At 37.5% G+C, this 24,338-nt stretch overlaps 1 protein-coding gene across 2 annotated transcripts; it reads left to right on the top strand.

The window, feature by feature from the left end:
• Positions 1–11,501: 11,501 nt before the first annotated feature.
• On the top strand, positions 11,502–21,005 carry LOC136843284 (uncharacterized). Of its 2 annotated transcripts, none has more exons than XM_067111468.1 (3): positions 11,502–11,933; positions 17,528–17,712; positions 18,510–21,005. In XM_067111468.1, the coding sequence occupies exons 2-3, from the start codon at positions 17,538–17,540 to the stop codon at positions 20,426–20,428; spliced, it is 2,094 nt and encodes a 697-aa protein (XP_066967569.1). In that variant the 5' UTR covers positions 11,502–11,933; positions 17,528–17,537; the 3' UTR covers positions 20,429–21,005. The 2 variants fall into 2 exon arrangements, with proteins under 2 accessions (XP_066967569.1, XP_066967570.1); XM_067111469.1 differs by having other exon boundaries at positions 11,514–11,937.
• The last annotated feature ends 3,333 nt before the right edge of the window (positions 21,006–24,338 follow it).

Here is a 24,338-nt window from a genome sequence, read left to right as displayed (position 1 = left end):
GAGCACAGAAACAATTCCATAAGCATACTACTAAAAAGACTGACTATATATAAATATATATATATATATATATATATATATATATATATATATATATATATATATATATATATATATATATATATATATATATATATATATATATATATATATATATATATATATATATATTATGTATATATAAATGCATATATATATAATATAATGTATATATGTGTTTGAACAGAATCCCTATGCTGGTATGGTGGTTAGTGTTGTGGCATGCCACTCAGATGTCGCAGGTTCACGTCTCCCCCAGGGCGATGAAAATCACTGGCTCTGTATCATGATCAGTTACTGCTACAGAGTGGTATCTGCAGTGGGAGGTTGAAACCAACATTCTTTGGAAGCTTGAATTTCAAGTTAATGACTCCTGTGTGCTTGTTCCATGTGAATAGGTTTCATCTACTGAAGTAGTAGTAGTAGTAATAATAATAATAATAATAATAATAATAATAATAATAATAATAATAATAATAATAATAATAATAATAATACTAATAAATGAGCACAGGGAGACATAAAATGAAATATCCAGGAGACAATAGGGAGCTCATGGAAATTAGTATTTTGATAAAAGCGAATGTCTTAAATATAATCTTTTACAATCTACAGACAAGGAATCTCTCCACGATGTGATTTTCTTGATTAAGTTTTCTCATGCTACTTTCACAAGTGTGTCTTTGTGCTCCCTCGTAGAACTGGTGTATTATATAACTTTCTATCAAGCAGGTTCATTTTACTCAGTAAGAAAACAGCTCTATACTATCTTTGTTATCATTTAAAGTCACTTTCAGTCACATAAGTTCTTTATCTCTGTGAATGTCAGTTACAACAGGTTACAGCAAATCTCTGTATTTTGGGTGCTGGTGGGACATCATTAACTTTAAAAAACAAGCGAATAAAGGCTTTTGAGAATCTAAGAGTTTCAGGTGCTTAGAAGCTCCACCAAGTGAACATAAGTAAATATTCTCAGCTTCTCCTTCCCCTCAAAATTCTTTGCTTGGAAACAAAACTTCATGAGCCTCAAGGGAACATTCTTATCCAGAATCACACCGAAAGGCCATGGGAAACAGTTCTGTACGTGACTTGGAAAGTATGGACAAAACGAATTTGAACTCCGGCTGAGTTTAACTATTGCTTGCGGTTGGTCGATAAAACGAACGATAACGACAGTCATGAGAAAGCGTTACTTGCTCTTTGATGCACTGGAATATTAAACAAACTTTAACTCGATTATGATAAACGGTTAATGTGACGAATCACAAAAGCATATAAACGATTATATGCATAGAACAATCAGCAGCCACTGTCATGATTAGTTATTAAGTTCAGCAAACAGATGTATGCAAATGTTTAAACGCACGAAACACTGGCTAGCATGCAACCAACTGTTACTTTCAACCTACATAGCTCTTGAGTAATGAGTTCTGCTCTACTTCAAGTTGCCCAAAAACCGGACAGAATTTCACTGTGCAACTTCTGCCAGACATACAGCTCTTTGTTGCCAAAAAAAAAGTAAAAAAATGCTCCGAGGCATCTTCGCCGCAATCGAGTCTTCTGTACAGCGTATAATGCTGTATGAAACTCTCAGCCACAGCCCATGAAACACTCATCCGCGGCTCGTGAAACTTTCAGCCACGGCCCGGTGGTGGCCTGTGTTGTTGGCACCTATAGCGGTGCCAGACGCACGATCATGGCTAACTTTAACCTTAAATAAAATAAAAACTAATGAGGCTAGAGGGCTGCAATTTGGTATTTTTGATGATTGGAGGGTGGATGATCAACGTACCAATTTGCAGCCCTCTAGCCTCAGTAGTGTTTAAGATCTGAGGGCGGAGAGAAAAAGTGCAGACGGACAGACAAAGTCATCTCGGTTTTCTTTTACAGAAAACTAAAAGGTGAGAAATTGTTTAGACACTTGTTTTTTTTTTTGTTTTTACTCTGGCTCAGGTAAAGGCTTAATGCTGTGTCACGCGAACACGTTTTCAGGTATTTTTAAGCATCTTGTTGCTTGACTTCGCACACCAAGCAACAACATTTATTAGCTTATTTGTGCTTTCAAGCCACGTGTCCATTTTTTTTAAGTTGATGTTACACATTCACTAATTCAGTTTTCTACTAATGCAACACCGTTTATATAATTATGTACATATATTATATATGTATATATGTATATGTATATATATATATATATATATATATATATATATATATATATATATATATATATATATATATACATATATATACAAGATATATAGGATCAAACTTGGTACCCTAGGTCTTGGGAAAATAAGGGTCTCGTACGGTATCCAAGGTCCAGTGAACAGAAGGACGTCCGTTAACACAAAGGTCCAAGGCGTATAAGATCTTGTTTGGTAGATGCAGGAATTAAGTGGGCCCTGTTTTATACCAACGTCCAGAGACTTTTAGAATAGTGAGTCTATGGATCTTCTTTGTTAACAACGTCCAGAGATTATGTGGATCTCTGAGGATGGGAATGTTGTCTGATATAGTGAAAAAAAATTCAGGAGCCTGGTGCTGGCGATAATGGATCACAACGAGACCAAAATCCAAAGGCAATATCACGTCCTTTGCTGGTCTTTCGATTTGTGTAATTATGAGCTAGAGCAGTACTTGGATGGGTGATCGGTGATCACCTATGAATGCCACGTGGTAACATGTTTGTTACACGTGCTAGCCTCTCGATAAATGGAGATAGGGAACATTGAGTCAGGTCGGTAATCACTTAAGCAGGAAGCGTCTAAGTAAGTGGCTAAGTATTGCTAAATTTTTCTTCATTGATGCGTCAGTAACATTAGAATGAAAGGAGAACATATATATATATATATATATATATATATATATATATATATATATATATATATATATATATATATATATGTGTGTGTGTGTGTGTGTGTGTGTGTGTGTGTGTGTACGTACGTATTCACTGAAGTGACAGATTTTTGATGGATAGCTACTTGTATCGAGACTAAGAGATAAAGAGACGTGTTTGACTGAAAATTATAGCGTGGCTACGATCAGATATAATTATTCTGTATTAATGAAATAAAAGACTATAATTATAAACCGGAGTAACACCTCACAGACTATACAGATAGTTGATGGATGGTAAGCGTTATATTTATCGCTACCTGTCATTTTAAAAATTAATTTTACATGAAGAGTTTATGTAAAAGCTTCGATACTTACAAAATCTAGAACAGTAAGACAACACCAGATTCATTTCGAAACCAACAGGTCCTTGCTGGCCTTTGCCCAAAGGGGATTAACAGGATTACGTAAGAGTGTTACACCTCTGGTCTTGAGGGTACTATGGGACGAAGGCCAAGATTCTACGTACCGGGTATGATAACAGTAGGTTCTGAAATACCTGAACCTAGAGTCGTATGTTTTTAGATAACGTCTTTGTAGGGTAGAATGATTTTCCTTATTTCTGTATCTCTGAAGATTGAAAGGAAAACACGCCATGACGAAGGATTTAGGTTTAAGAACTGGACATGTTGCGCTGTTTAATTTTTTGTCATGATCTTTAGTGATGCTCTCAAGATTATTTGAGGAGAGAGAGAGAGAGAGAGAGAGAGAGAGAGAGAGAGAGAGAGAGAGAGAGATGTTGAAGAACGCAAATTACCATCACAAAAAGTAAAGAATTATTAAGGGTACCTTTGAAAATCCCAGCACCTCAACCAAATATTTGTACACCTCGCGTCTGGCTCGCCAGCCAACGTGCAACCTTGGTTCACGTTCTAGTAGCCACGAGACCAAGAAGAAACGACGGGCGATCTGCGTTCTTTCTTGGGTATAAAGGGGATGCAAGAGATCTGTTTCGCGTTCTCTTACCTGACGAAGTTTATAGCTACAACAGAGAGACCGTTCACCTGTGACTGTCCTTGCGAAGTTCCGAATATATTAGATTACGCATTCGCGATGAAACTGGCATTCAAGGTTGGTGTTTACAATCATAAAGGGTGTGTCTGGAGAGCCACATAGCGATGATGTAGTCAAGTGGCCTAGATGCAATGTGTGAACACTTGCATGTTGGTCAGCTTCGCATTCTATTAGTTTCTTTAATTTTTTTCAGCCGTTGCCACTCTGAGGGAACGCCCTTCACGTGTGTTCGTGTGGATCTTATTTTGAAATGCAGAAATTTCTTTAGTATTCTAAATCTCTTTGGTATGGTGAAAGTAACAAAGGTAATGTTTTCTGCTCAAGAATTTTTCCAATGAATACTTCACAATCGGAAAGCTTTCACAAGTCTTGTGTCTTCCAACTTGGCCATCGAACTGGAAAAATTGTTTGGCATCTGTTGATTGGTCATATATATATATATATATATATATATATATATATATATATATATATATATATATATATATATATATATATGTATATATATATATATATATATATATATATATATATATATATATATATATATATATATATATAAAAGACATGGTTATAAGCTCGTGAAAATAAATCTGAATTCATAAAATATAACCAAAAGTAACTCGTTCCTCTCGATCTTTTTTGCAATACATCCTTGTGAAGGTCTGCTGGTCATCTTACCAAGTGTAGTGTTGCTTGAACTGCAGTAAGTAAAAGTTCTTTGGTTTGAGCAAAGAGTGCGATCTCATATATATACATATATATAAATATACATATATATAAATATATATATATGTGTGTGTGTGTGTGTATTGTGAAATAATCTCTGTCAAATTTTTAAAGATAATTTTAATACCTACCCAAGAAACAGACAGAAAAATTCGCTCACACTCTTTGCTCATACCGACGAACTTTTCCTTACTGCAGTTCAAGCAACACTACACTCGGTAAGATGACAAGCAGACCTTCACAAGAATGCATTGCAAAAAGGATTGAGAGGAAAGAGTTCTTTTTGGTCTATATTTCATAAAAAATTCAAATTTATTTTCACGAGGTTAGTGCTATGTCTTTTGGGACTTGTTTGTGCATTTTAATGAAATCAGACAGTTCCATCCAGTGTAAAATTCACCGGATCCCAAAAGAATTGCCAGATACAAAGTCTGTTAGTATGTCTTTTTCTTCTAACCTTTTGGAACTTGCTTGTGCAATTAAATGAAATCAAACAGCTTCACCCAGTGTAAAAATTCACTGGATGGATCTCAAAAGAATTGTCAAATAGAAAGACTTTCGTCGTATAAAATCGTTTTCACTGGCGTTATTTCATGAGAGACATTGCGTGTCTGAGCGCTCCATGGAAATATCAGGTCAAATAGTGAGTTGAAGGTCACTAGGGCAGAATTGTACCGTGCCTCAGAATGTCGTCAACCTTAGCAACGGATCGGTAGAAGCATGAATTTTGCAATCTCTCTCTCTGTCTTTAAAGATTAACGTTTGTGTGTGTGTGTCCTTTTTTTTTGCCCTAATGCCAATTTTAATATAAAAAAATAAGTAAAAAATGTTCTGAAGTTTCTTCGGCGCAATCGAGTTTTCTGTACAGCAGCTACAGCGAATAATCAAGGCCACCGAAAATAAATCTATCTTTAGGTGGTCTCGGTATATTGCTGTATGAGCCGCGGTCCATGAAACTTTAACCACTGCCCGGTGGTGGCCTATCCTATACAGTTGCCAGAAGCACGATTATGGCTAACTTTAACCTTAAAGAAAATAAAACTACTGAGGCTAGAGGGCTGCAATTTGGTATTTTTGATGATTGGAGGGTGGATGATCAACATACCAATTTGTAGCCCTTTAGCCTCAGTGGTTTTTAAGATCTGAGGGCGGACGGACAGACACAGCCGGCACAATAGTTTTCTTTTACAGAAAACTAACAAGTAATTTATTTATTTGTAAGATCGGCAGAGGTAAAGAATTCGAGTTTATCATCATCAGCGAGATCACGTCAGAAATGATTGAGCCACCGTATGCAACAAAAATTACGTTTATGTTTTAATTTTCTTTCCAGAAATATGATAGTCTAGACGATAATGGTACAACAATGCCATGGAAATAAATTCTGCTTCTCAACGTTGTGTTAAAACAGAGAACACAACTTCATAAATGTCTGTTCTTAGGTTCGATATAAAGGAGCTTTAAGAAAAATTCCTTGAAGCTTTTTGCTGGCATTATTATATATATATATATATATATATATATATATATATATATATATATATATATATCTTTCTCTTTCTATATCTATACACATACACACACACACACACACACACACACACACATATATATATATATATATATATATATATATATATATATATATATATATATATATATACATACATACATATTTCCAAATTAAGCAACAGATAACCTATTAATATCAAATTCATTTTACCTTGCACTCAAGGGGAATAACATACGATAGGCACGTCGTAGATGATATCATTGTCCCCCCCATATTATCTGAACACTTGATAGGCACCAATCCTGGAAGTAAATTTCTCTGTTATATAATCTAAATTCCGCAGAGAGAGAGAGAGAGAGAGAGAGAGAGAGAGAGAGAGAGAGAGAGAGAGAGAGAGAGAGAGAGAGAGAGAGAGAGTTTGTATTAATCACTGTTACATAAGAGGAATGCCATGCTCACTTGGCTGAATTCACTATTATGCAACTGAAATTCCACAGAGAGAGAGAGAGAGAGAGAGAGAGAGAGAGAGAGAGAGAGAGAGAGAGAGAGAGAGAGAAGAGAAACTTAATTTATATTGATCATTGTTATGTCTGTTTAAATTCCAAGCATAGTTACATCATCAGTTACTATATTGTAGCTAAAATGAGAGAGAGAGAGAGAGAGAGAGAGAGAGAGAGAGAGAGAGAGAGAGAGAGAGAGAGAGAGAATTATTTTATATCCTATAATAATTCATTACGTGAGGATGTGCAAAATCATGCATATAAAGGAAAATATCACATACATTTCACGAAACCAATTTATGTAAGACATTTTAACCTCTTCAAATTTTAGTCCACGGCCTAAAATTTAGGGTTAACTAAGTCAAAAGCCTCCTTTAAATCAGCTCAAAACATGTCTGAACTCATATTCATCTCAACTGCTGTCTTGGATGTGACTAGTTCTCTGCGTGAGTGAAATGGAACTAGAAAGACTTCGTCCTTTTGCTGTGATCACGCTGGCTCTTAGGTATTAAGTGTCTAGACTCAGGGTACTTTTAGACCACATTCTCAACTTCTTCATGGCTATAGCCTTTAAAGGACAGTCTTAAATAACTATACCAAGTTTTGACGCAACGAGAGCAAATATTGCAGAATCATGTATCAGAACGCATAGATAAGAGTAAAGGAATCTATTTTTCTTAAGAAAATTTAAATCCAATTGAGATACTTATTTCTTGCTCGTTAGAAATCATGGTATTTGCTGCTAAGGAAACAGATAGGCTCATTGTTACCTCTACCAAAAATGTTGGGAGGAAGCAATTTGTTTGATTTGTGTCATTGTACTAACAAAAATCTTGGTAACAGTGAGAAGGATTTTCATTTTTTAAGTTTTGTAAAAGTATTCATTGAATGACTTTTGGAAGATTTTGATGAAGAACTGACGAATTGCCGCCAAGGAAACCATCTCGCCCATTGTGAAGTAGAGATTATTGAGAAATTTATAAGACATTATGATGAAGAAACCTAGAAACAATTTGGTGATGTAACTGATCACCTTATTCTTTCTCCGTCTGTTATATTGACCAACACATACACTTGATATGTTGTGGTCATCTCCGAAAGTAAGGTGTGAATGTTGGCTGAAATCAAATGCTGAATGTGTTTGAGAAGTAAAATTACAGTCTGTGTCTTCCGGAAGCTTATCCAGGCAAATGACACAGTTTCACTGGAGTAGGTTATCATAGATCCTGCATGATTCTTCAGTCACACTGAGCTGAATGCCACCAAGTAGATGACATTTGGCTGTGGAATTCAACAGCGTCGGAATGCTACATAACGAACCGGATCTAACGAGTTTAATGGATTGTCACTTGAAGCCATCTGTATAATTAGCAGTTTGTTAAGCCACGCCGGCGCCGGAAGTCCTTCAATGAAACCGTTATGCGTGATTAGTATCATAGAACTAATTTATTTTGTCATAAGCCAAGAGAGAGAGAGAGAGAGAGAGAGAGAGAGAGAGAGAGAGAGAGAGAGAGAGAGAGAGAATGACATTCAAAGCGTTGGCTAGATACGGACTAAATAGAGAGATTTTTTTTTGCCATTCATTCTTACTACATTTTACGGTATTTGATAAATTGGAAATACGACATAGTATTCTTTCGTTAACAGATTTAATAACGCGTCTATCTACGTTCGTACCGTATTCGTATCTTGAAACAAATATTCCCCACCAACTCGTTTCCGGAGGAAATGTGCTTTATTGTACGTCAGACATCTCGAAGGATGTTCGTCATCAGTATCCTAACAGAAATTATCCGCAATTTGTGATTCTGGAACGTTTCCATATCTCCTTGCATCCTGAGATATTGGATGTCTTACAATTACCTTTAACACTTACATTTACTTTATGGAAGTGAAAATTAAAATGATTTTACGAAAAACATCCGCCTCCGTTCCGCCCTGTCAGTGGAAAATTTAAATAGGGAGTGAGGATAGATTTGTAAATAAATGAGTAAATAATTTAATTAGTGAATTAGAGTAAATCAGTTTACTGGGTCTTTTCTATTTCGAGAGCTCTGGCAGGCTTGTTAAAACTGAGGACAGTTTTATTCTTTTTTTTTTCCTCATTTCTTTCTTATGCGAACCGCTAGACCTACAAGCCAATCTAAACATTTTCCTGTCTGTTGAACGCGTGCAGTCCTTTCATAGATCAGAATTAACAAGTCGAAACTTCCAGGTCGGCTATATTGAAACCCACTGTTGGCTTTTACTTGAGGTTCTTTTCAGCGTCCCTTCGCCCCCTAGCTGCAACCCCTTCCTTTCCTTTTATTGCCCCTCCGTTCATATTCTTTTTCTTCCATCTTACTTTCCACCCTCTCCTAACAATTGTTTTATAGTGCAAATACGAGGTTTTCCTCCTGTTACACCTTTCAAACCTTTACTTTCCCCTTTCCTTTTAACGCTGGATGACCTTATAGGTCCCAGAGTTTGGCCTTTGGCCAAAATCTTATAATCCACTCTATACTGAGACCTCGTGTAAGGCCTTTCTACGGATTTTGGATTATAGTTACGTGATAACTCACAGCTGACGCTAATAAACTTGAATTGATACGTGCCAGTGATATGTCGGCAATTTGGTGAAAATGCTGAATGACCGACTGTTAGTATAGGATATGTTACAAGGGAAATGAGATGGTAAACATATTTCGCAAAATCTACTTTCTTCTATTAATCTGTGGCTATATTAGAATACATCTTATTATTATTGTTCTTATGTAGAACTCTCAATCCAGAGAACACGAGTAATTTTGTATAAGGTCCACAACAATATATCGATGGTAGAATGTGAGACTTTTTATAAAGTATCACATTCTACCACTGATATATTATTGTGCACTTTATACAAAATTATTGTTATTATTGGCAATGTATGATATATTTTAAGCTTTGACACATGAAATTATTTTATAGTTTGGTTATATTACTTTTTTGGCAACTCGGAGAAAAACATCATACATCATTTGAATGTCAGTGCAAGCAACCGACAAAAGTTTAAAATTTCCGTTGTAAATTCGTTAAAATCAAAATGTTATGGTATTTTATCAGTCTCGTTACATAGAATTCGTTTACAGTCACGTAACAGAGTTCATAAACGTTGAAATTTAGGCGGATATGACGTTGACTAAGGGATTTTTTTTTACACGAAATGAGCGAGAAGACTTATAAACTCGCTGCTTACAAGAGTGGTTTGGAAGGAAATAATAATAATAATAATAATAGTAATAATAATAATTTTCACTGTTTCCTTAGCTCTACGAAGTACATTCATCCAATACTACGTTTCACGAATATATCTGAATCCTTTCGTACTTGAAGTTCTACGAAGTACATTACATCCAATACTACGTTTCACGAATATATCTGAATCCTTTCGTACTTGAAGTTCTACGAAGTACATTACATCCAATACTACGTTTCACGAATATATCTGAATCCTTTCGTACTTGAAGTTCCCAATATCCTAATAAAAGAATCTGTTATAACTGTAACCGGTCGCTTTAGATCTGGAAATTAAAAACCTATTTAATGTTTTCTTATAAGGCTGTCTTTTTCTTTCTGCTAAACAGAACGAAAGGGAAATTAATGTGAAGATGCACGACCAATTGATGAGCTTTATTGCAACGATGATGTTTAATGAAAATTTTAGCTTAGAATTTTCATAAATTATGCTGCTTTGAAGGACCTGATATAGAAACTCGGGGCTAAGAAACTGAAGTGCGGCCCGTCTCCCGCCGCCCCGGAAAACTTTATATTGCGGAAGTTAGTAATGCTCACCGAAATCAGAGGCAGGAACTTAATTACTGAAAAAAAATGATATTGCAAACCTGATATACACATGACTGCCATAGGCAACATGCAAGGCTTTTAATAAGAGAATATTATATTTGGAATTTTACCCTACGAACACTGGGGAATTTACCTAGATTCAATAATCCTCTTCGAAACTGTCAACTACGACTGTCGTTGTTACAAGTACTGTTGTCTTCCATATGAATGATTCCTATGTTTCGCCTTAGTAATGATATATAGATAGAAATTATTACCCATCTCTTTTCTTCCAGCGTAAACGCAGATGCTTTTATTCAAGGAAAGTTGACGGAAACGGGGGAGTTTTCATTTTTCTTCCTACTTTGAGTACCTGACGAATAGAGTAACAGCGAGCGAAGACTATAGAGAGCAGGTGTGGACGATTGATATCGTGCACATTCGAGTTTAGAACATCGCGTAAAAATTGTTGAAACAGTTTGGTCTGTATTTCCTTTAGTTTAAAAAATAAGGTTTTAATGACTGTCAAAATGCATTTTGTCTATTAGATACTGAAAATATAAATCCTGAAGACACACAATAACGAAATAAATGGTTACGAATTTCAAATTTTATTTTGCCTTTGTTATTCTATCCTTTCGTCAGTCATGGGGTAAATTTTGCTATCGAATAAAAATAGTGATAACGCAAGGTGAGTTTTAATTATTAAATAAGTACACCTGTCAAATTTATTTAAGGAAAACAATCAAAACAAACAAGAAAAGAAAAGCGCACTTTCCTTGTGGGCTGATGCAACTTCCAAGAGAGGCTTATGACGTCAAAGTATTAATGCGCATTCGGAAAATTACTATAAAAGTGGTATTTGGCCTTTTTAACCACAAATATTATCAATATATGTGAAAATATATGCTATGAAATTATTATATCAAGGTATATATAGCATTTTGTATAAATTTATACAATACAAGATAAACGAAATCCTGTTGGAACTAGTTTGTTAGTCGCAGTGCGAGAAAGGACCTGGTGTTTATGTATCCGAGGCGAGGAGAGCCCGTCAGTTTCAGTCAAAATGAAGAACGAAGGACAAACATGCTGAAGTACATCACGATGGCACCAAGCGTTCTGCAAATGACCTCGGATACTGAGTCTACCACGATGTTTAACAGTGTTTCCAGTTGTATCTGTCATAATTGCAGTGGATTTATTTGTGACAATTGTAGCGGATTTATGCTTTGCGGAAATATTGTTGTGGATAAGTGTCCTCGTTGTGGAGTTTTCGTGTGCAGTGGGGACATTCCCAAGTTGCTTCGACAAAAGGGGGAACTCGAATATATTTATTCCAAGTGGTGGTGTGCCCTCGGCGCCAACAGATAAGGGATCTAGCAAGACTTGAGTGTCGGTCACTTTTCATCGCCTGTGATTTGAAATCCAAAGTGAGTGAGTGTATTTCATTTTAAATTGAACCTAAGGTACCCAGTGGATGTCAGTTTTTTCTCGGGAGTTTACTTACTATGGGCCAGTTATTAAAATTTAAACTTGACAATTTTTTCTCAATTGGGCTAGAGGACATATTATTATTATTATTGTTGTTGGCAATGTATAGTATATTTTAATCTTTGACAAATTAAGTCGTTTTCTGCCTATAGTTTGGTTAGGCTATGTTACATTTCTTGGTAAACGGAGAAAAACATCATAGGCTAGGGTAAACGCTCGGGACGTGAGACACTGCGACATTCCTCCGCCGTTTGGTCACTTCAGAAAATGCATTCGAACGCGCCCCCATCAGCATTAGTTCCTATTAAAGTAACAGGTTTCTCCTAAATTACGAAATCATGGCATATTTCCGATTAAACAGGTTCATTAAGATTTAGCCGTGCGCGGTTCTAACTTACCAGCCATGACGCTCTCGGAACTTTTAATAAAAGCACTTTAGAGGGGGACGAGTGACGCCATCTCGATATTTGCCGAGTCGCTTGAGTAAACAATCTGCCCACTTTCTGTGTTAAATATGCAAAATATAAGTATTGTTAGACGCTGACACCGTTTCGTTGACATCAGTGGTAAACCCTGGCGCCAATGGGGCTTGGACGGGGAACTCTAGCGAACTTTGGGGCCGCCAGAGCCTTAGGTAATATATAAAGAACTAGGTAGCTAAACGACCAGAATAAGGTTATAAATTGAGTAAATGTATTACGAGTTCATTATAATTCATTTGAAAATTATTGTTGTTGGAGCAAACCAGATTCCTGAGGCATTTCAACGCTTTTGCAGTGAACATTACGGCAGCTATGTTTCGCGTTTTCCTATCTCTTATTTGTTAGTATATATTACAGTTGAATATATATATATATATATATATATAATATATATATATATACACATATACACAATGTAAGTTTTGTCAGATATAATGGTTTTGTAAGGAGGAAATTTGGAATTAAAACCTTTATTTCAGCCCTGTATTCTGACGTCATGGCATCTTGACTCTCGTACCAGTTCTAGATAAGTTGTTATACTCAACTTTCTTGCATTTTGCCAAAGTGGTAACACTGATATATGCACATTACATGTCTCAGAAGTATACATAGTAATATGGACTTGAATAAATGAAAAGTCCTAACAACAAAATACAACATTTCTATCGTAAACAGTTCACTAATGCGTCGTCCGCTATCGGATGTTTTTGGCAGCCAGATGTACAATGAGGCTGGAAAATTGTTCCCGCCACAGTTTCGTTACTTTGATGGAGTAAAGTGCTATAAACAAACATTCTCACGTATTTTAAGTGGTATTTTGAATGAATTAAGAACAAAGTATGCATAATTACAATAAGTAAGCACCGTGGAGCTTCAGTTGTGATGTCAGTTAGGATAAAACCATGGATTAAAGGTTAAAATGCATTTCAGTTCAACCGCATGACAGACGGGAATTCCATGTCTCATATTTTCACCAGTATAGGCAACAAAATGTTGTTTTATCGTGCTGATTACAACAAAAGTCTTGAGTAATATCTGTGAACATTATATATCTACGCAATTAATGTTCAGTACACCGTTAAATGAGCACTGGGAAGAAAGTTTCCAATCGCCATTCATTTTGTCTCTGTATTTGGGGGAACGCCATATTGGATTCAAAATTGCCCTCAACACCTATTTTAAGAAGACTTCACATGCTTATTTTAGTCGTGTGGCAGTTTCTTATAGCTCATTTTGTCAATGAAGCTTCAGTCTATTGAAAGGTTTTCTTAAAGGCTTAATTTTTTTTTGTTATTTCTCCGATTAAATATCGAGTGAAAATTCTACCACCCATGTGTCTCATGCCCCATCGTTTTACCCTACATCATTTGAATGTAAGTTCCAGCAACAAACAAAAGTTTAAAATTTCCGTTGTAAATGTCATAAACATAAACTTAAAAACAAATTGAAGGCAGTAAATACTCTGGTCGGTGACTGGTGGGAACGAGGCGCGGTAGGCTACTAGTTTTCAGTTTTAGCAGGTGTTCATTTTATCATTTATAGGCCAGTAGCTTTAGGTCAATCATTTAAATTTTGCTTTTTTTTTTTTTTTTTTTTTTAGAATATGGCCCAGGCCGGCATGGGCTATGATGGGTCTGTTTTTAAAAACAAGAGGCCATTGTTTTCGCTAGAATATCCCATTAGGTTAGCCGGAGCCAATGTAGATGGAAGGGTCTTGTCTGGCTCTTATCGGTATCCCAGTAGGCATTTCAGATTGAATACCCTCAAACCAGACCTACTAACTTTACATTGGACACTGCCCAACTGCTCTTTTTTAAAGGGTGATAATCCTTGGGAAGATAATATGAATATACGCTATTCAACGATTAAGTCAGAAAAGGTTATAGGCTAGTATACTAGTGTAGTAGTTTGTTTACTGGTTTCAAATCAAAATTTGTAGAATTTTACAAGGTGTTAAAATTTACCCTATTTCAACACTGAAATTATTTTTGATGTCTAAGACAATTTTGTGAAAATTGTACTTTTAACTTGTATGTCTACAGCATTTGGAATGAAAAAATAATTTTTTCTTTTAATTTTTGCTGAACCTTTCATACACTGGTATTTGTTTCTGAAACAAATGGGTACTTAGAGGAAGTGGACCCCACCTGTATATTCTACAGTTCAAGTGTCCACAAATGATTTGGTCAGCTGTTGTTGGGTATGATTTAGGTAGACTACTGTCCACGTAGGGAGTCACTCAAAATTTGGCAGTCTTTGTGTGTACCCCTGGTTTTTTGAGTGGGATAAAGACAAAGATTTGTGTCAGATCACGGAAGCACAGGGTGTACCTTAATGTGCAGCCTCTCCCAGACCAACTCAACCAATATAAGAGTTCTGAAAACCATAAAAGTGGTATATTGGGTTGCTTCCTAATCTGACCTTAGCTGCCAGATCCTGTCTTCTATTATTGGAGTCTTTGAGATATTACTGTGGCACTTAATTTCCACAACAGCACCAAATGTATTGGTGCTTCTTGAAGCAAGAATGTCGTTCTAATTGCAGTGGTCACAGCCAGCTGCTGGTGTTTTGGGAGCAGATGAACTACCAGATCTCTAGTTCAGAGGCCTCTTTGTTGTCAAGCAGATTTAGTAAGCTCCTCTGCCAGTAACATGCCAGAGGAGAATCCGTGCTTGTGAATGCCAAGATGACCAGCGTGTAGTTGGACTCATCAGTCTGTGGACTGACTAACTACTTCACCTTTTAGAGACTTGGACAGGAAGGTGGCCTATGCCTTTCATGGCAGCAGTGTTAAGAGCCAAGGCCTCCTGCCAGCCAGTATGGTGGCTCAACCTTTGGTTGAACATGCTTACCAACTTCTCCTACTGGTGTTTCACCTGAGTAATAGAAAGGCAAAGTTCAGGAAGGAGGTTGCTGGTATTGTGAAAGTTATTGACTTAACTTTGGGAACTTAGTGCCAGTGTTTGGGTAAACTTTGCCTTGGAATACATAGCATGGTGCCTTCACTCTTCTCTCATCTTGAGACAAGTTTTTACAGAAAAGTAGTCATTCACAATGGAACAGTCTGGTTCTAGGACCCTCCTTACTCTTTCCAAAGGGTAAGATAGAAGCAGTGGTGGAAAAGAAGACACATTTACAGCTGCGGCTCACTATTCACCATGTGGTGTTCCTCAGAACCTCCAGAGTAATATGTTGGGTGCGAGGAGGGGCCCCTCCCCTCCATAAAACAAAGGCATGGAACCCAGACATCTTAATCTTAGAAAGGGCAAGAAGCCCTCCCAATTTTCCTGCTAGTAAGGGAGATGGGGGAAGAAAGAATGGAGACGTTTGAGGTTGGCACTCCCATCTCCAGCTATCACAAGGAGGAGGATACCTGTTATGCCACAGGGCAGTGTGACAGAGATGGGCTAGCCCTGGCTAGTCTGTAGAAAGTCTTTTGAGGACCAACTCCCCCCCCCCCCTCCATCCAAACATTACATCTGGTATTGTACATGTCTTATTCTCTGGGGTCTCTGAGGCTTTATCCCTGTTGACAGAAGTAAGAGGATGATAAAGATGCATTTGAAGTCGTAGGCTATCTTTTTCCGGGTTTTTAGTTCTCTGTAAAAGAAAACTATTTGGGGTGGCTTTGCCCGTCTGCAATTTTTCTGTCTGCCCTCAGATCTTAAAACTACTGAGGCTAGAGGGCTGCAAATTGGTATGTTGATCATCCACCCTCCATTCATCAAACATACCAAATTTCAGCCCTCTAGCCTTGGTAGTTTTTATTTTATTTAAGGTTAAAAGTTAGCCATGATCATGCGTCTGGCAGTGCTATAGGACAGGCTGCCATGGGGCCGTAGCTGAGATTTTCACGGGCTGCGGCTCATACACCAGTATACTGAGACAGCTGAAAGATAGTTCTATTTTCGGTGGCCCTGATTATACACTGTACAGAAAATTCTATTGCGCTTGTTACATTTGCTTCTTCTTAGGTAGTAGTTGACTAGAGACTTGTTGTGGATCTGTCTGTTGAAGATAGAAACAGCATGTTCCATGCTGGATTCCATCTGAGAGCAACTTCATGGTCTCTGTCGATCTAAAGGACAAGTACTTCCAAGTCTCCATCCATCACTTACTGAATATACCTCGTTTTTGTGTGGAAAGGGACTGCTTACTAGTTCAACACTGCATTGGATTGGCAACAGCTCGTCAGGTTTTCATACCGTTGTTCACCATGGTGACAACTTTGGCCCATTCGCGTCACTTGGATGTTGGCACGGGTCGCTTCTTCTTCTAGATTTTCCTATATGAATGGTATTCCAGTTTTTAAGTAGTTAGTATTTTTCATTGGTGTATAAACCAGAGCCTTTTATCTGAGTCCCCTCTCAACCACCTTCCAAAGGATGAAGTATGTACTGATTGACAGCAAGCAAGTGGTAGCAAACCCCCTACCCCTCATTATCACTATATACCACTTGCCCATCAACCACCTTGTTACCAAATTTCAACAACTTATTTCAACTAGTGCCAAGGAGGCTAATGCAGTGCTGTATTTTTGGGGTTTGTATACTTTAAATATAACACATTACTAATACCAAAAAAAAAAAAAAAAAAAAATTTATTGTGACAGCTTTGCATGTACTGTATAGCCAAACCTCACATTACATAAAATATAGACATTTGTAATTTTGAATGATGGCAGCTCTCTCAGTACCTTTTTGTATGGGAAGGATTTTGCACTGTAATTTCCCAGATATATGTATTCTTTTAGGCTTCCAATGCTACAAGTCTTTCTCCTAGGCTTCCGACACTACAGGTCTTAATTGTAGTTGTCAGATTTTTATACAATGCTTGGTGCAGAATTAGGTCAGTGTTAGGCTACCCATATTTTGATAGGAATGATGTTCACCAGCCAAGCAAAAGGTAGCTCAGTAAACATAACATTTTATCAAAGGATCTGTCTGATTACTTTGGAAATCATATTTGTGTACTAATCTAGTTTTAAAATAAGATTTATTTTTGAACACTTAAAAGTTAATCACACGTAACTAATGTAATTTTCTTTGTAGGAAATTCAAAATGGACATCAGAATGTCTGCATTCCCAGTGAACAGCTGTGGCAACAGTGGATATTTTATGGGTAAAGGTGCAATGCCCTCAGCTGGTCCTCAAGTAACCTTGGATATGAACAGTCATCCACCAGTACTTGACACAGCATCAAAAATACCTCCACAAAAGACCAGTACCTCTTCATGTAAGTACAGTTTTCTATATTCTTGTGCACCAGATTTTGTAGTTGTTAATTTTCATTGGTCTTTAGATTGCATCCTATTGTCTTGGTGCTCAAAGGATGCTGTAACTCAGGCATAATATGTACAGTACTTGAAAAGTGAGAGAATAATTTCATGGTAAAATAATAGATTTTAATTGTATACTTGAACACAGAGCTCAAGAAGTACTAGAGTTTTGTTTTTATGAACAAATCATAGGGGTCTTGCAAGTTAGTAAAGCAGTGTTACACATGCTATTTGCAAGCTGGGAAATTAGGCCGATTGAGAACATAATTCTTGTCTGCCTAGTTATAAAAAATTCACTGCATTTTCTTCAGTTACAGGCTTAGAAAAGTCACTTTCTTGGCCTAAATGCAAGTCTCGAAGTTTTGGTACTGCATGTGTTGTTGTAAGTGTAGGTTTTGATTATGCATAGTATAGTTTAGTAGCAGTTAAATCTGTGAGGAATTTTTTTCATCAGAGTAAGACTACTATTTTTTCTCAAGTCATTGGAAAATTAGGGAAAAGTAACACACTTTAATAAGTCCTGTATGATGACTGATTTAAGGTGGCTACCGCCATGCATGCACAGAGGCAAGGTAGGAAGGTCACATATAAAAATAATTGGAACTTGTAGGTTGAATTTTAACTCAGATAGTCTTAGGTTGTATCAGACATGGGGATAAAAATACAAAATTAGACATTACCTTGTAGATGCTGGTGTGTGTTTAACATAATGAAACTTTATGATTCCTATCTATTATTTTTTCTTTTATCACAGGTAGAGGTGCAGGCAAATTTGGAGGACAGTGGCTAGCATCTATCCGCAATATGTACAACTCAATAAAGAGTTGTGGACCTCCTGTGACATGGGTTAATCCTGATTTGGTTCCACAGTATGAGCCAAGGCCAGTCCACCAGGCATCCCCCTTGGTAATGCCGTTACCTTTTCCTGAAACTTGTGTTATGGAAACTCAGAATTCACCTCTGTGGTATCAAGCTCCACCTGGATGTCAGTATTATTACCAAGATCCACTTCACATCTACAACATGGTCACTCAGTCTTACCCAAGTGAAGTCATTCCAAGTCAGAAAAATGGAATTAAGAGATCCTCCCAACCCCTCAATCCAGAAGCCAAGGAATGGGTTCCAGACAGCTTCAAAAGTAACAAAGATATGTCTTCCAATCCTCCCTGTTCTTTATTTTCGCCGAATGTACAGAATCCTTTGGTTATTACAACTGCTGTTTCTGTTGGATTTGTAGAGATTACAGAGAAAGAAATTAGTGAAGTTCGTGAGACCATGAAAAATGAAATGCCAAAGATGTGGAATGCATCTGTAGAAAACAGTGACGTCAAGAAGAATAACACCAAAGAAATGGAAACCTCACATGCAATGGGTGATGCCAATAAGAGTAACACCAAAAAAGTGGAAACCTCAAATGCAGTGGGTAAGTCTTCAGGAGATAGTATCCAGAATGTCAAGTGTTGCATGCCAAGTAATACAGAATGCAAATTAAAATGTGAAGATACTGGAATGGAGCATTTGAAGGATACTCTTACATATGCCAGTATTGCAAGGAAGTCACCTGAACCACCTCAAAAATCTACCCTTGTAGGTGATACAGATACCTCGCCTTGTGATATGGTTAAACAGCCAATACCAAAAATATTTACAAAAGATAAAAATACCCCAAAGAGAAAGCCCCCTTGTATGGAAAATAAGCAGAGGGAACCTCTGCCTTTCAGAACTGGAAGTAGAACACAGAAAAGGAGTAGTAGAAAATTTCTCAAGGACCTGAAAGAGCACAGTCCAGCCAAGAGTGATTGCAGTTTTACAGAGAGTGGTAGTAGTATAGACTCAAATTCAGATATTTTATCACGGTTAAGTCTCAGTGGTTCTCCATCCTCCTCGACATGGCCTTTATCTATGTCACCAAGAGACAAGACTATGTTTTCAAGCAGCCCAAGGGATGGGAAATCAGTTCGAAGTTTGAGTGAAAGTAGTGGAAATAGCAGTCACAATCGAACGACTAGTGAATCTAGTACGGGTAGTGGGGAAAGTGTAGACATCGAATTTAATGATGAAGACTGTGTGACTGAAGATGGCCAGGAAAATATTTCCGATGTAGACAAAATGGCAAAGTCAAAGCATCCAAACAGTATTCTTGCTCACATTCTGGGCCTAGATTCAGATAGTGAAGAATCTGAGGAGGAGACTGATGATGACTGGGATGATGTAGATGGTGAGTGCACCACGATCGTTCTGGATGATTCATGGGAAACCTTTGGTCTTGTATTTCAGCCAACTGCTAAATTGCCATCTTCAAGTACTAAATCTAGTGGTGGAGTTGATTGTTGCAGTGAAGCAAATATAAGTAAGTTTGAAAATATCTGTGATAATAATTTTAATGAAAACTGTAATAGTAATTTAGAGGATGTAAATAGACGTTGGGAATCACACGTAAGAAAAGATGTCAAAACTGCCTCCCCGTGCCGTGTGCAGTTTGGTGAAACTGTTGTACATCCCATGATTGCATGGACATTTGCATACAAGAATGCAAGAAGAGGCCCTTGGGAGCAATGTGCACGAGATAGAGTTCGCTTCAATAGCAGAATTGAAGCTCTGGAGCCTGTTATATCCTCCGTTTTGGAAGGAAGTCACAGGGAAGCAATGTACCAAAAGATTTATGGTTCTTGAGATTCTCCTTGGTTCATGCCTGTAATCTAGTCTGGTAATGAATGGCCGTCACAAAGAGATGTTTTAAATTTTCATTAGGCCTACCTGATACAAGAACCACAAGTGATGCTTGAAACTAGCATTGCCTGTTTAAATTGGAATTATGCTCTGTATTTTGTTGGAGGTAGGCATCTACATTTTCCAAAAGGCTCAATAAAATTATATTTATTTTTGTTCTTTTGGAGAATACCGTCATAGTTTTATCCAACAAAGAAAGTAAAGTTTTAATTATTTGGAATATTTTAAATGTTTAGATGATGTGAGGTGGATATTGAAGATAGCATCAAGGTGACTGAAGATTAAAGATAGGTTTCCAAGTATTTGTCATAGAAAAAATACAGACATTAGTTTGTGGCTATAAATTATTTTAATTTATAACTTGTGTATTTTGATAGGTATGCCAGAGAGATAGTACTTTCAAATTTTATCATCATAGTTTTGTTGTAAATAAAAAGTTTAATTTGTTTTTGTGAATATTCAATGTGATTTTATATACCTAGTAAAGAAATTTTTTGTTAAAATACAGAAATAATCCTTACAGTCGTTTGATTTCACTTTATCTTTATCTTGCAGGAGTTTGCATTTTACTCCATTTACAATAAGGAAAAAATGTGGAAGGAGAAGAAACAAATAGAAGCAAGCAAAGTTGAATTTGAATGATTTTAGAAATGTGTGTGATGTTTAACAGGACAGCAAGCTCAAAATTATAAATAAAAAATGAGAGCTAAATAATAGCCAAGCAGGGAAGAAGGCAATTTAGTATAAAAAAATAATGTCACTTCATCGCCTCCGATCATTCACATGACAAATTCTATATGAATAGGTGAGCGAGTAATAAAGAGTACACCCCGCAGGTGGATTGTATCGTCAGTGGACCTCTTCCGGTGCAGTGTAGAGTTTACAGTACTTGTGGCTCTTCCCACCATTCCTTTGACCCCTAACTGCAACCCTTTCATTTGTTTTACTCTACCTCCTTTCATAGTCTCTACATCTTATCCAACTTCCAAACAGTTGATTCATAGTGGACCTGGAGGTTTTCATCTTGCCTTGAAAACTTTTCTCCTTTCAATTTCCTTTTCATCGCTGTGAATGACCTCATAGGTCCAAGCGCTTCGCCTCTATCCTAAATTCTATATCCTATTCTAAAGAGTACAGTATGGACCAAAGGGGTTTATATAGTTACCCTTGCAGCGTCCCTTCTGTTTGAGCTTATAAAGAGAAAATTTCAAATTATGAGAATACAGTACATAAGCACAAATGAAGTTAGAAGAAAGAATACAAGTTATACAAATGACTACCATAATAGTGCTGGCACTCAAAGTATAGGTTTCAACCATCAATAAATCAGCCATGTAAAATATTGTGAAACTGTATATTAAGAAGGTTATACAGTACATAATTGAGAAATCTATGGTTGTATAAAATGGAGATTTTTTCCATACAAGCCTAGCCAATTAGCAGAACTTTTGGAAGATATAAAAGGTACGCACTACCTACCAGGTGTTTGTTTTTACGGGAATACAAACCAGAACCTTTTATATAGGATTATCTTCAGAGGGAGCTGGAAACGGGACGAAACTCTGTAACAAGGTAGTTAACCAGGTGGGGATAGGATTTGGTGGCGAAGCCTTGACCGAATACCGATCGTCATCGTTACCCTCACTTGTCTTTCGGCCGCTGTCGTCGATGAACGCATTACTGCACTACTACCCGCACTGACTGGTTGGACGCTTGGCAGTGGATGTGTATAACTTTGGTATGTTTGTTCCTCTTGTTGTATTGCTGGGCGCTGTATCCTCTATTTTATGTATAAAATAACATAGCTATGATGTTTTAAGGGATGTGCCGCCTCCGTTGTGTGCGGTTCAGTTGCCTGTAGCTAAAGCTGTGCCGTACCGACAGGGTAAAACTTTACTTCAGTTGCGCTACGTGATTCCCGCCAGTCGTCGACTGGGACAGGTTTCGCATTCGTGCATAGGCATTATTATATAGGTCCTAACCTATATAAAAACCAGGTCTTACCTACCTAACCTAACTTTGGGCGACGTGCCCTGGCCAAGCCCGGGGGCGAACCCCCAAATGACCGTAACCTGTCGTGGTCGGCGACAGGTGGGAATCGGGCCGCACAACTAAAGTAAAGTCTTCCTTGTAATTCGTGCAGGGGAGGACCATGTAGTATGGGACCTGCCTCAGGTGGTTTTCCTTTTTCTTACTTTGTCTTGAACTTAAAACTTACGGATAGTCAACAAACTAGAAACCCATGAGGGATCCAAACGGATATTAGCCTGCAGAGAGAGAGAGAGAGATAGGTGATAATTAAGATCAGGAATTGATTTCCTCTTAGAATTTAGAGATGGTAAAATTTCAAAACTGCACTAGGCAAAAATTTCATGTTTTGGTTGTAGACGGTAAAATTCTGAGCAAGCAGTAGCGTTTAACTTTGTAGAAAACGACACTGGATGCGGCCGGCAGAAGCCTTCCAGTGCTGCGAACAAAAACACTAAGTCAGGTAAAGAGTTTAGATGATATTTAGCGTTGTAGTTCATTTTGTGTAACAAACTGAATTTAATGAACGACTGAGCCACAAGTCAACATTGGCTAAATAAACTCGACTGATGGGATATCCCTATTTGATTGTTTGAAGTGCGAGTCAACATCGGAGAACATTTAGTGCCCCAAACAAGGGAGAACGAGAGTTGAACAATTAAATATAGGCTAATTGCGTCAGTACGATACATTCGAAAATAGTTCCCCTAAACACCAACTTTTTGAGAAACACAGGGAGTAATGTTATATATACACTTCTCAAAGCCAGTTTCATGTCAGAAGTTACACCGGAAATCTTGTCACTGACTTAAATTTAAAGACGTGCCATTTAAATGTAAATAATGCTAAGGCAAAATTGTTTTGGATCGACTGTCATACTTTAAGAAGGGTTAAGCTTCATGCCCAAAGCCTACTCCACTCATGAATATGACCCAGATCTCTGCAACTACAGACCTAAGGTGCGCAGAAGGCACAACTAGTAGGAGAGCAGCATCAGTTTGTTCTCAAGGCCTCTCAGCGTCACTAATAGAGATAATAAATAGCAAAGGTCCAAGAACACTACCTTGAACACCTGATATGAGATTACTAAAGCTATCAACATCAGACCCTTTGGTTGCGCTTATTAATAATTTTACAATGTTAATAAAAAAACCATCAATTCCCAGTAATCTTAGCTTGCGGATAGGTGCTTCGTGGTCCACACACTCAAAGGCTGCAGCCCTTTGTTAGCCGAACCGGTTGAGCTTGAGACTGTCGCTCGATGGACCGGAGTTCAATTCCCGCGGCCGGCTGATGAAGAGTTAGAGGAATGTATTTCTGGTGATAGAAATTCATTTCTCGCTCTAATGTGGTTCGGATTCCACAATAAGCTGTAGGTACCGTTGCTAAGTAACCAATTGGTTCTTAGCCACGTAAAATAAGTCTAATCCTTCGGGCCAGCCCTAGGAGAGCTGTTAATCAGCTCAGTGGTCTGGTAAAACTAAGGTATACTTACTTACTCAAAGGCTGCATTAAAATCTAAACCGACCTTGGTGCCTGTGCACTCATGAAGAACACTCAGCAAGGCCATCCATCATATAATAGAAGAATCTCAGCCTGTGCTGGAAACTGGTTAAACCTTGGTAACAAGGTGGACGGAAGTGGAAGGTAGGGGAGTGTGGCGAGTGGTGGAGTATCCCTCACTCACCGCTGGCTCCACCCACTATTCTGTCGGCCACCTGATAGCAGGTTGGGAACTTGGATTTTGGATGAACATTCTGATTGCCATTCTCTTTTGTTTAATTATATTTATTTTGGCTCACTGCATTTTATTCTTATGGAATAA

The sequence above is a fragment of the Macrobrachium rosenbergii genome, chromosome 11, assembly GCF_040412425.1.
Source record: "Macrobrachium rosenbergii isolate ZJJX-2024 chromosome 11, ASM4041242v1, whole genome shotgun sequence".
Taxonomy (NCBI): Eukaryota; Metazoa; Arthropoda; class Malacostraca; order Decapoda; family Palaemonidae; genus Macrobrachium; species Macrobrachium rosenbergii.
The sequence above is the reverse complement of the archived record's forward strand: the minus strand, read 5'-3'. Positions and strand labels throughout refer to the sequence as shown.